General features: G+C 41.5%; 1 protein-coding gene across 1 annotated transcript in view; it reads right to left on the bottom strand.

Moving 5' to 3' along the window:
- Positions 1 to 1,426: 1,426 nt before the first annotated feature.
- The window catches only part of kcnk18 (potassium channel, subfamily K, member 18), a 39,263-nt gene continuing 27,199 nt past the window's right edge, over positions 1,427 to 13,490 (bottom strand). The window contains exon 4 of the mRNA XM_046071378.1: positions 1,427 to 2,265. Coding sequence (XP_045927334.1) covers positions 1,427 to 2,265 — 839 coding nt within the window. The remainder of the gene's footprint in view (positions 2,266 to 13,490) is intronic.

Raw genomic sequence — 13,490 nt, 5'->3', positions numbered from 1 at the left:
CAAACCAAGTTAAAATAAAAAGGTCCTCAAAAGGAGGCCTACACCTATCTACCGTTTTAAACAGGGTTGAATCTTACTACAAAAAAAACACAAAGAGCACAGCACCCACTCCACCTGGTGAAACTAACAAAATAGCAAACAGAACAATAAGTGAACTTCTCCACTGCACTCAAATGTGGAGCTAACATTCAAAGGTATGCAAAATGTTTACCTAAACACAATGTACAGCTAATAGGCACTGAAGGTGGATAGTTCCACTACACACAAAGTACAACAGACAGGCTATGCAGTCAATACCAGCGGCACACAAGTCAACAGGCGGTGACAAGCTGCCTGGAGCAACAGCTGGACTCTCCTTATGAGCCGGAGGTAATTAACGTGGTGATGAGCCATTGGTTGAGTGGAAAACAGAGGAACCAATGGGCGGTACAGATGTCAGCACCCCAGAAACCAGGAAGTAGGCGGGTCTTCATTCCCCAGGGACACAGCCTACTTGGTAGAGGTGAGACAGGGAAAAGAGGAAACACAAGGGTGACAGCGACAGCCGTGACATGGTTTACAAAATAATAAAAGTAATTTTTCATGTAAAAACATGTTATTGTTCCATCTTCTCAAATGTGAGAATATGCTGCTTTTCCCTTACATTTTTTAATAATTTGAACTTATTTTTAATAACTTTTAGGTTTGGGCTAGACAAGCATTGTGAAGGTTTCACTTTGGGCTGTGGGGAATTGTGACAGCATTTCTTACTATTTTTTACAAACCAAACAATCAGAATCAGAAGATTAATCCATAACTAAAATAAAAGTTTCTATTTTGCTATTGCTCCACTTCAACCAACTACAACATTACTGCATTCGCAATAATAATCTACTGATATACAGTAATATGTAATAGTATTAACAGTCGCAGGGGACATTTTTCTGCATTTCAGGTTCAATGCAGGACTAATTTTTAACAGTGTTGTGTTAGTACTTTTTCTTAAATAAAGGATCTAAATACTTCCTCCATCACAGGAGGAAAACATCTGGAGTTCTGACTTATAATCAAACACAAAACTATTGTGTCCACCCTCTGTCGTGCTTTAAGGCAGAGAGTAAGTAATTGCAAGAGTTGACAGCTGTACTGTAGTACTATACGATATACAGCACTACAGTACAACTAATAGTCAGTCCCACAAGATACTTTATCTACATTATGCAGAATTTGTTCTAATTGATAGGCATAAATTTGACAATCACCCTCCTTCACTGGACAAAAGCATTTGGCACATGCACATTTAAATTTTGCTCATGCTTATAACCGAACAGCCAGCACAAAGACGACTGGACAAGATCCATCAGACTCCTGTTTTGGGTCCTGTCTCAAAACCAGGACGAAGAGCTTATACAACTCTTGGACACAAGGCAGAGATTATCTTGGTGACTTAGTCGTTCTCTTCATTTTTGAAAGTCTCAAACACATTTCCCCTGCTGATGAACTTGATGCATCGACGGTAGCAGCTTACAATTCGTGTTTGGCCCAGCTTGAAGGCCATGGACATGATGGCCATGCCGACAATGATGAAAAGTGAAGTAAGCATGAAGTACTTAGGATGATTCGGTACAATGTCACCAAAACCGATGGTAGTGAGAGTGATGAAGCAGAAGTAGTAGGGGTCAAAGCCCTTGAATTCAGTTTCCCACAATGGCAGAATCAAACCACCAAACAGAATGTAAGCAAATACAATGAAAAGAATCAGTACAAAGGGTACATCCAGCATTTCCATTCCATCCCCTAACCCTGTAAAGTCCCATATGGCATAGCCTTTGGGTGGTGGTGGCAGCCGGTCTAACTCGGGGCAGGAGAGAGTCCTGAGAAGTGGGCCCTTTCTAAGTAAATTCTCCCTGGCAAGAATCTTCTCAAAGATCTCTTTGTTGTTTTGGAGCTGGATGGACTTGTGCCGTACATCCGCCTGGCTGTGCAACACTTGCCGGATGTCAAGGGGTTCACGGACTACGATGTCATGGCTGAAAACAAAGGTACCTTCCTCCAGTGCCTGGTGGCTCAAGTCATCTGCCCTCGTCCGAGCCTTCCATGGTGACCAGGTGTGGGAGCGGATGATTTTGCAGAGGGTGTGAATGTGAACATAGGCTCTGGACATCAGCATAGCGAGGAAGTCTCCCACATCAAGGATGACCAAAAGCATGAGAGGGATTCCCACCATGGCATACAAGACACACAGCACCTTACCAGGCAGGGTAACTGGAAAGATCTCCCCATACCCTGCAACAACAACGTAGAAAATGGAAACTTCAGCACTGTGAAACAGGGGCAACTTAAGCATAGGAAGACATTAACTCAATCACATGCAATAACATTAGAGGTTATGTTTAATGGACCTGGAAAAATACAACCACGGCTTTAAGCATGTGTCTTGTAATTCCATAAAGAGTCAAATTCTGGAAAATACTGACCACCAGATCTCTAAACCAGTCTTTCATTCATAATGTGTTCAGTGGATCAAGAGTACTTTGGTGAATATGATGTTATCATAAGAAAGCAAGGCAAGGCAAATTTACCTGTATAGCACATTTCAACAAGGCTCCGCCCACACCGCCACAAAGTCTACAACAAGTTTGCTTCTCTGATCTGCCGATGTGGTTTCACTTCTGAGAGTTTGTTCAAGTTGCTAGTGTGTTGTTCTTGGCAGAACATGTCTGTGTTTGTTGATAAACACCGACAAATGAGAGGACAGAAGCAGCGTTGGGAAACACTAGAACACTGTTGAGTGACTAGAGTTCAGATAAATTGAACTTTTGAGGCAATGAGCCAGAAACTAATTCCCTGTGTGTGAAAACAGCGTTATATCGAGTTTGTATTTTTTTTTAACATAGACTAAATATATATATTTTTTGTCATTCTTTCAGTGAGAAACAATGGCAGGGGAAACACTGGTGTGTGTGTGTGTGTGTGTGTGTCTATACATTGACCTAATGCATTCCCTAGCCCCTTACCCTATCACAACTACATGCCTAACCTTAACCCTTACCGTAACTTCAGTTCAATTCAGTTAAATTTTATTTATATAGCGCCAAATCACAACAACAGTTATCTCACAGCGCTTTTCATAAAAGAGCAGGTCTAGACCGTACTCTGTGATGTTATTTACAGAAGCCCAACAGTTCCCACCAAGAGCAAGCACTAGGCGACAGAGGCAAGGAAAAACTTCCTTTTAAGAGTCAGAAACCTCGAGCAGAACCATGGCTCAGGGTGGGCGGCCATCTGCCTCCACCGGTTGGGGGTGAAGGAGAGAGAGGGAGAGAGAGAGAGGCTTCTGGCTGTCAAAAGAGACACTAGCTTCAACATCAGCTAACTAGCTATTGAAAAGGCAAATGGCTAACAAACACCTCTAAAATCAGACTGAACAAACTTTTTATGATACAGTCATGGGCTAAAATGATAGTTCAGTGTTTACTTCTCGCTAGCTTTTCAAAAATCAAAGTGAGAAAACTACTAAAACTTTTAAAAACATATATTTGTGTACAAATTCGGCTCGTTTCTCAGCCATCTTGACCAGTTTTCATAAGCAGCCACAGCCGCGCTGGTTTATGGGTAATAGGCAGCATCAAGTCAGCATCGATACTGCCTTCAAAACTGGCTGTTACTAATACATCTTACAAGGCAAGAAGAGATCGTTCGAGCGTTCGCTCATTTGGAACAGTACTTGATGATCTTCTGAGACAGCAGTTTAGCCCGTTTCGAACACAGCCATGCCATAATTAAACACGTGGCTCTCTTTCTTCTCCACCTGGCTATCATCTGCTTACAATATCCCTTTCTTCCACCTGAAATCCACTGGACTGTGAGCTCTCTTCTGAGTTAGCAGCATGCTAGGCTACTTGTCCGTGCGGACACAGCGGGGGAGAGAGAGAGAAAGAGAGAGAGAGAGAGAGAGAGAGAGACTGTAGTGAGTAGAAATGTGATCCGTGAGAGATCAATGAAAAACGTGAGTCTCCCGTAAAAACTGGGAAGTGGACATAGTTCTCGTGACATGTTTAATTACAGCTACTTTAAAGGATTGAGGTTTATAGCCTGTTAGTTGAGATTGATCATGTCTTGTAAAGAAGTGCTAAGGATAAAACTTTGAGCAGCCTAGTAGGGATTGGGGTCTAAGGAGCAGAATGATGGTTTAGATGAAGAAATTATTAAAGTTAATTGATGAAGACCGATGGGAGAAAAGCAGTTTTACAGATGTTTCTAAGGAGGGAACTCTCCAGAGGAATCCGAATGAAACTTTTATCAAATACATTTTTAGACAACTCTGATGGAACTCAGGATCGATCAGGAGGACAGTTGTTTTACTCCCAACAGTTTCACTGTATGAACCTGTGAGACCTTTTGTATGTTTAGAAGAACACAGAGCATTAATTAAAGTCTCTAAATGTGGAGATGCTTCACTCTAATTCACAACCTATCCACCATTAATCACAATGTTCATTTTTAAGACCCATCTCCGCATCCTTGCTTCATTAGCCTACATTCAAACATTAGTTATATCAAGGTGAAATGTGCCTCGAACTTCTATCAACCTCTAATAAGGTTTTTGTGGTGATGTAAAAGGCATTCTCCTCTGAGAGTGCTCTATCTTCAGTGAGTTGTGGGCTTCCTGTTGATGCTAAGCCATTAGCTGACTTTCCTTAAGCACTTATCTGTATCTGAAAGAGAGACTTACTAATGTATCTTGACAAGGTTCTTACACATCATCATGTCAAAAAAAAAGTCAGCTTCATATAGTAGAAGAAGTAAATAGTTAAATTGAACAAACTATCAGTGGCTTTTCCAGACTTTTTTTTGACTGGGTAGGGGATTCTGTGTGTGTGTGTGTGTGTGTGTGTGTCTCTCTATTATCCCCCCTTCCCCCGTGTAATTATTGCAGGAGTGGAGTCAGGTTTGCTGGAGTCGGTTCCCAGCTGCCAGCCATCAGTCTCATCAAGATCAGACTTATATACGCGGTCCCTGCTTCTATTTATTGCCAGATGGTCGACTCATGTTCCTAGTCAGTCACGTTCAAGCCAGTTTGGATAAACTCTGTTAATCTGCTCTGAAACCCTGTTTTCCTGTGCCACAGATCTCCCCTCCTGGTCTGACTCCTGCCTTTGCTCGTCTCCTGCCCCATGCTCGCCCCAAACACTGGATCCTCCTGCAGACCTCTGGACAACCTGCCCCACACCCTGGAAAAACACGTCGATCACATATCCTCATGCAACCCCTCGGCCTTACCATATTCAGACTTGGATCCCTTCCCTGAACTCTACCCTGCACATTTGAGTATTCTGCCAAATAGACCTTGTTTCACTCCACCCAGTTCTTGTCACTGAGTCTGAGTTCTGCATTTGAGTTCCAAAACGTACTTTGCCTAACATTACGATCTGTCCAGTAAAGTGGACAAGCCGACGAGCACTGTGAGGGTCATGTTTTTTGACTTCTCCTGTGCTTTCAACATCATCAGCTGACAGTGATGCAGGTGGAGTCCCCCCTCGTGTACTGGATTGTTGACTACCTGACTGGGAGACCACAGTATTTGCGCCTGCAACACTGTGTGTCAGACAGTGTGGTCAGCAACACCCCGCAGGGGACTGTCCTCTCAGCCTTTCTCTACACCACAGACTTCAACTACTACACAGAGTCCTGACGTTTTCTGATGGCTCTGCTATGGTTGGATGCAGGTTGAGGGTGGCGAACGCTAACAGACTCAACAAACTGATCCGCAAGGCCAGTGACGTTGTGGGGGTGGAGCTGGACTCTGTCGGTGGTGTCAGAGAGGAGGATGCTGTCCAAACTACATGTCATCTTGAACAGTGTCTCCCACCCACTCCATGATGTGCTGCTCAAACACAGGTGAACTTTCAGTGACCGACTTATTCCCCCAAAATGCACCACAGAGTGCCACAGGAAGTCATTCCTGCCTTTGGCCATCAAAAACACAACCGCTTTCATACAGAAATCCTGCAACAAACAGCCAGCCGCATATTGGCACAGTACTCTCAAAAAAATGCAGAGTGACAGCGGCTATAGACAGACAGGGAGACAGCTTCACACAACATAGTGGAAACTCAGGTAAACTCCTACTGCAACATACAGTGATATTTTAATCAGCTTGATGTTGAACTAATCCATGCTGGTTACATGATCACGGTACATTTACTGCATTTAGCCGACATGCTACAGCGTTAGCTTGCCTGCTGTTTTCAGTAACTATCATTACTATCTGTATCTTTCACCGGAGACTGGACTGAATGTTATAATGAGATTGTGTCACACTTTATAACAGTTAGACCACAGTAAGTAACTTTAGTGTAGTGGCTCTTCCTCTGTGTTGTTGCCGTTTTGTCTTGTATATTATATGGGTCTCGTTAGTTACAGGGACTGAGAGGTGGAGAAGCTGTATACCTGAGTATTGGTAAAACCACAATAATCTAAATTGAGCGTTACAAAGCAAACAACGTTAGGTCCAAGCTAATGTAGCGTTAGCTGGCTACCCTGCCTGCATCACTATAGGCTAGTAAACAAATCGCTCCACATTTGCTTTTTACAGTTACATAATTTCTCACAGGCTAAATCAACACTTTGACATAATACTGGTGGTGCACAGGATAGTAATATGGGTCGCGTTAGTTGGTGATACCGGTGGTACACAGGATAGTAATATGGGTCGAAATAGTAAGTGAAGTGATGTAGAAAGCGATACAACTTTGCACCGGATAACATTAACAACTGCTCGGCGTTAGCTGGTGAGCTAACGTGACTTTCTGTGTTTCTCCAGCTTTACTAATGCTCACTTTGTTCTTACTCAACATCATCTGAACCTGTTTGGTCTGATGAGCTTCAGCACATAAACATTTATTGCTGTTTTGTATTCTTACGTGGAGCCTGCTGTGAATGTTGTTTTATGGTTTAGTGGACTGCATGTGTTAGCTGTCATGTTGTCGCTGTAGTCTGAGAGGCTCAGGAGCGCGCACAGGGCTAAATACGACCTGTCCCCAGCCTCCCTTGGTTCTCGGCTCACCGTGGTTATGGGCTCATAAACCCCATATTGACTGGAAAGCTAATAAGATTATCTCTTAGAGCTCACATTGTCATTGTAACTTTCTGCTCAACCTCCAGCTATTGCTGAGCCCCAGCTGGAGCCCCTGGATATGTCAGCTGTATCGGAACCTTATCATGAGCTAGTGCCGGTTTTTAGTAAACACCAGGCCGTACCCTTGCCACTATGCCGCCCCTACGACTGCGCCATTGACCTTTTTCACTTAGTGAAACGTACATAATAACATTAAAAGCTTTTTCAACACACACTTATTAGGCCACCACCATGAAGAGTGACCCTGGGTTGGCTGAAACTATTACATTGAGGAGAGCACAGTTCAGCTAGCTGGCTAAGTTGTAATGCTCTTTATTCCTGCCAGTTACAGTTAGTCCAAAACTCAGCCAAGACGCTGTTGGCTAGTTAGAGTTAGTTCAAAACTCTGCAGCAAGACCACATATCACCCCGATTCTGATGTCACTTCACTGGCTTAAAACAGTGCAGTTGAATAAGGTGCAGTTAAACAGGAGGTAAGTAGTAGCAGATTGCGAAAGGTGCTACACAATTTCACATTGATTATGTACATATAGTATTTCACATTGATTAGTCAGTTTTAGTGCGGTTTAATGTTCAATAGTCTGACAGCAATGGGGAAGAAGCTGTTTTTGAACCTGCAGTCTTGGTTCACAGACTGCGGTACCTTCTGCCAGACGGGAGGGAAGAAACAGATTGTGGTCTTTGATGATGCCCTTTGATTTTGACACCTGAGACATTTCCTCAATAAATTGGTGCAAAATAAATTCACCAGGATGCAGAAAATTAAGTGTTTAAAGCCCAAATTTTCAGGGGGAGGACCCCCACACCCCCCTAGTTAATGTTATCAGTGTTAATTATTACCAGTAGTGTTGCTTTATAGATGTACTTTGGGTAGGCAGCAACAGGAGGGAGATTTCTGGGCTGGGCTAAGCCTTCAATGTTTCAAGAGCCTGGAAATGCCCCTGGTACTGCCCAACACTGCTTGCAGCTTTAATTATAATTGTTATTATCATAAACATTACGATTATCATAAACATTACTATAAATTTCTGTAATCATTCAGTCTGTACCAACATTACCTTTACTCTCTGTACCTCCTGTGTGTATATTTATGTCTCTCTCTCTCTTTTTCTCACTCTCTCTCTGTCTGTCTCTTGCCCCCTCTCTCTCTCCTTCCCCCCCAACCGGTCGAGGCAGATGGCCGCCCACCCTGAGCCATGGTTCTGCTCGAGGTTTCTGCCTCTTAAAAGGACGTTTTTCCTTGCCTCTGTCGCCTAGTGCTGCTCTTGGTGGGAACTGTTGGGCTTCTGTAAATATCATCACAGAGTACAGTCTAGACCTGCTCTTTTATGAAAAGCACTGTGATCTCTTTTGTGATTTGGCGCTATATAATTGAATTGAACTCCTGTCAATTCCTGAATGCCTATGGGATTGTGGTTATATTATCTGATCCCATAGACACTCAACTACTGAGCCAAGAGACTAATAAAACTTTAGACTACTCCAAATACTTCTGTCTGTAAGGCATTTATTAGTTTCTGTCTCTGGGAAAATGTAAAATTCCCACAAACGACTCTATATTTTACGACATTTTTAGCTAGTAGATTTGAGGTTCCAAGTTTATGCATGATTAATAGTCTACAACCATGCTAGCCGCGGCCGCACAGTGGTACTTTGAGTTAAATGCTAGCATGTTGAAATTATCATTAAAGTTTATCCTGAGGGGGATATAAATGTCTGTACACAATTTAATGACAATCAAATAGTTGTTAACCAAAGTGAAGACCAACTGACCAACCAACACTGTCATCCTAAGAACTGAACTTCTAGCATGGGTAAACAAATCAGAATGAGTATACTATATCTCTAATCTCCTTTTAATGATCATGTTATTCTTAGTGTAAACATTAGTGTTTGTCCTATGGGTGGCCTCTGAAAAGGCTATGGGTCATTTAAATCCCATTACACTACAAAATAACTTATGTGTTTAGCAGTTCATAGGCTGATAGGATTTTTTCAAATTTAATTTAGTATATTTGACTTTTTATGGTGAACAAAAATAAATAAATGTGCAGAGAGGGTTTTGTATTTAGACCATCATGTTGGGAAACATAAGTAATAGAAATATACAACTGATTGCATAAGAAAGAAAAAGAATGTGTATGCTGGAAGTTGCGCTGCGTGGATTTAGAGAACTCAGAGGAAAGATTACCCCCTCTTGAGATATGAATAAGCTTAAATTTCTAAGTGTGAAAAGTGAATATTTGAACATGATGTTGATGATGAAAGTACATAAGATCAGGGCAAAACATTAATATGCATCCTTAAAGAAACATGAATATGCATACCAAATTTCATGGTACTCTGCACTATACATCCTTTGATATCTTGCTTTGGAAAAAAATGACAGCAGTCATACAATTCAAAGTAATCTCGAAACAATTGTTGCACTAATAACTTGAATGGTTCATTTATAAATTGTTAATTGAAGATGCAGTATTGTAGAACATGCAAAGACAACTGTATATCAATGTAAATATATTTTTCAATATATTAAAAAATACCTATTTTCCATTCAGTGGATTGTGATAGGTTGATGCAAAGGGGCTTGTCAGATATGTATTTAGCATACATGCATGACGCCAGCTGTTTGTGGGTGGCAGTGCCAAAAGCAGGTGAAATGCTTGAGCTATTCATGCATAATGTCGGGTGCAGTTCTATAACACTGCTACCTTTAAATTACCTGATTGTTTTATCCTTGTGTTTACTCTGCTGGTGAAATGCAGTCCCTTTGAGAGGGTGACACAGTCAGGGATTCCAGCGCTTGCGCTGTCACTGGCCTATGGTCAGCTAACAGCTAAGATGTGGAGTTAAATACCTCTAAGGCCATTTAAGATGCTTCCTTGCTGGTTGATTTGTGTTTCCCATTATGTACACAAGCACAGAACAGAATCTTATGTCAGCCCGACTAGACTAAGTGCATAAACCAAATGTAGTTGAACTGCAAGACGTTTCTTCTGATAAACTTTGAAATGGGCATTGGCCCCATGGGATATTCCAACCATCCAAGAACAGCTGCCATCTGATAATAAGACACATTAGCCTCACAAGGAAAAAAGTATGCCATAGTCTTTTTTTAGGATTTCATCTTGCTAGTTTGCTATTTTGTAAGTAATGCAGTAATTATCTGTACTGTATGCAGTCAACAATATGTTGTAGGTCCAGAGGTCCAAGTATCTCAACAGCTACTGACTGCATTGTCAATGAATCTTGTATGAATTCTAAAGATGATTCTTTGACTTTGGTGATCCTCTCAGCTGTTCTCTAGCACAACCATCAGGACAAAGCTGCCATTTACGAACAATTTGCTACCCCACAAGGTACAACAATATCTAATGATCATATTTCCACAAAATCTTCAGTGAATATATATGGTTTAGGGCTGTCCCCGACTAAGAATTTACATAGTCGAATTAGAATTGTCAAGTCTTGCCTATAGTCGACTGGTTGTCAAATCATGTACTGAGTTTTTGAGCGGTGATTGCGAGCAGGGGGGAGAGGGTTACACACCGTAGCTCCACTTTAATCATGAGAAGCTGCAGAGCTGCAGTCTCTATTCATTAGTCACTGTAACTTACACTGTACATTTCCAGCTAAACTGAGTCTTATTGTTGACCCTTTTCTCTCTGCCATTCACTGGTCTTGTGCAAAGTTTTGCATGCCTGCCTTGTGGCCGACAGATGCCTGCACATCGCGGTTCCTCGTGGGTCTATTTAAAAACGATGTAATATTCTTTGTGCAGTTCATCAATGGTGATAAATGATCCAAACGTCCCGCGAGGTGCGGACAACAAAACATTTATTAAAGCTTTTTTTTTCTTTTCTAATTTTTTACATCATTATATGTTGAAACGTATATTCTAATAGGCTGTATATTAACTTATTGGGAGAAAACTGGTAGTTCTATGTAAAAATCAGACGCTGAGCACCCCCATAATCGCCAAAATGGCATGATCCTTGTTTCACTGCGAAGCTTTGACTGTGAGATTGATAGTCAGGCGCCGCCCATCGAGGCATCAAATTTTCGACTGTTTGGGATCAGCCCTAATATGGTTACCATATGATGAATCCAAATCTTTTGGTGACCTTTCTTCTAGCACCACCCTCAGGCCAAATTGTCAATTTGCACATAAGATATCTCAAAATATACCAGTGATACTTCTATTTATTTCCAAATGGGTATTACTGTTGGTCACTAGTGCGTCTCTTAAGGCGTCGGGGAGTGAGGTTCACTCATTGCACACAGCCTCGCTGGCTTCCGTTGCAAAAGCACTCAATGTTGCACTAGGTCAGGCTGTCACAATTTGTGGTGTGGAGAAAGTTGGTGGACCCAAACGCAGGACACAGAGCGGAGCAGGTATAGTTCTAAAGGTTTAATGAAACAAACTAAGGGCAAACACACTTACATACAGAGTGGCTGAGCAGAGGGAATCCAAAATAACAGTCTAAGAAAACAAAGGTGATCCAACAGAAAAATCCAGAAACAGGTGTGATCCAAAATCCAAAGAACTGGCAAGGAACAGGCAAGACGAGACAGAGCAGGCTACAATGAGAGACAGAGCGTATACACGCAACAATGGCCGGACAAGGACTGTTCTTCTTCTTCTTTAGAGTTTATCGGCAGCTTGCATCCATTATCGTTGCACTACTGCCATCTTCCGGCTTTATTTCCTGTCATGTCCAGTTACATCATATTCTTCTCATGTTGAATAAGGCCTTGAATAAGGCCTAAATCCTGAGTGTTGAATAAGGCCTAAATCCTGAATGAGGCCCAAATCCTAGATTGATTGATGTTGAATAATGCCTAATTCCTAGATTGATTGTTAGGTTCTTTTTCTATGTTTATACACATTATCAATGGTTTGCAATATGTTATAACTACTGAGTGTTTCACTACTGAGTATTCTTTTAGTGTGAAGTTTGACTACTGAGTGTTCAACTACTGAGTGTTTACTACTGAGTGTATAACTACTGAGTGTTTAAGGAGTAAGTTTAAACTCATATTTTATTCTTATATTCTGTGTGTTTATCATACATTATTCCTATACTCTGTGTATTCATGAACATGTGCTTTTTAATGAGCAGAGAAGCTGCTCAGGCCGCGCAGGCAAAACCTAGCCAACCGTAACCCACTCATTAGAAGCAAGGCACGTGCAGTAAGTCACGTACGCCAGGGCTGAGATCATCGCGAACTGAAGCCAAGAATGAGATCATGACATGTTGTGATTTATGGCGCCTGGTACGGCTAGGTACTGCATGAAACCAAGCTTTGCGCTGCCGAAAGTTAACTTGTATGAGACAAAGCACTCTCATGGTTGGCATTGTCAAATCATGTATTTGTTCATTGAATCACGTTATATATGTATTAGATATGTTATTCCTTATTAATTCTTTTAAAAAATACGATTGTAAGTGTTTAAGTTTTAATGGTGTCAAACTATGCCTGTACAACTTTTAAAAAAATACGGTGGGACTGAAGTTGAAACATATTGGTGGATTTCTAATCCAGTAATGTAAAAAATATAAAGAGAGATAAATGGTAACAATAATAACATGTAATAATAGTTAAAAAGTGGAAATTGTAACATTAATGAAAGGGTTAATTTGGTAAAACAGTACAAGAAAAAGGCCACTAGATGGCAGTAGAGGATAAGAAATCCACCAAAGGGGAGGAATGGTCAGCGAACACCATAGGTGGAGTTAAGATGTAACGCCCACCTGGAAGGAGGAGATAAGGAGGAGTTAAGATGTAACGCCCACCTAAAGGGAGGGACAAGGTGGAGCTTAAGGTGAATATAAGGCGATGTTCGCTGACCACCAACTCGGTTCCATCCTGAGGCCTGCAGGGATGTTGCTCGGGTTTATCTGTCCTTTATTGGAATAAACTCTTTTGCACCGACTCTTGACCGTCTCCAGTGAAGTTTTTGACTACGCTGTCTTTTGACTAAAGAAGAAATCTAATAGAGTAATTTTATTGAGTTTATTACGTTGGTTAGGGTAGGGACCAGGTCTTTTACTGGCCCGGCCGGTCCTTATTTCCGACCCGACACCTTCTTAATGTAAACCACACACTGCTTCATACACAAGTGCCAGAACAAACTGGACCAGAGGCTACTATATCAGTATAGGAATATAAAGTTTATTTGTTACATCAAAACAAAAGAAAAACACAATTCAGGACTAAACTGATGTAGAATTGAGCACCGACAAATTATAGCCAAACTGATAAACAAATAAGGAAATAACCCACACACTCAAACCAATTAAACCAAATACTATGGAAAAACACTATCTGCATGCTGCACACTAATTACACAAAACACCCATGCAAA

This window comes from Micropterus dolomieu, linkage group LG15 (assembly GCF_021292245.1).
Source record: "Micropterus dolomieu isolate WLL.071019.BEF.003 ecotype Adirondacks linkage group LG15, ASM2129224v1, whole genome shotgun sequence".
Taxonomy (NCBI): domain Eukaryota; kingdom Metazoa; phylum Chordata; class Actinopteri; order Centrarchiformes; family Centrarchidae; genus Micropterus; species Micropterus dolomieu.
The sequence above is the reverse complement of the archived record's forward strand: the minus strand, read 5'-3'. Positions and strand labels throughout refer to the sequence as shown.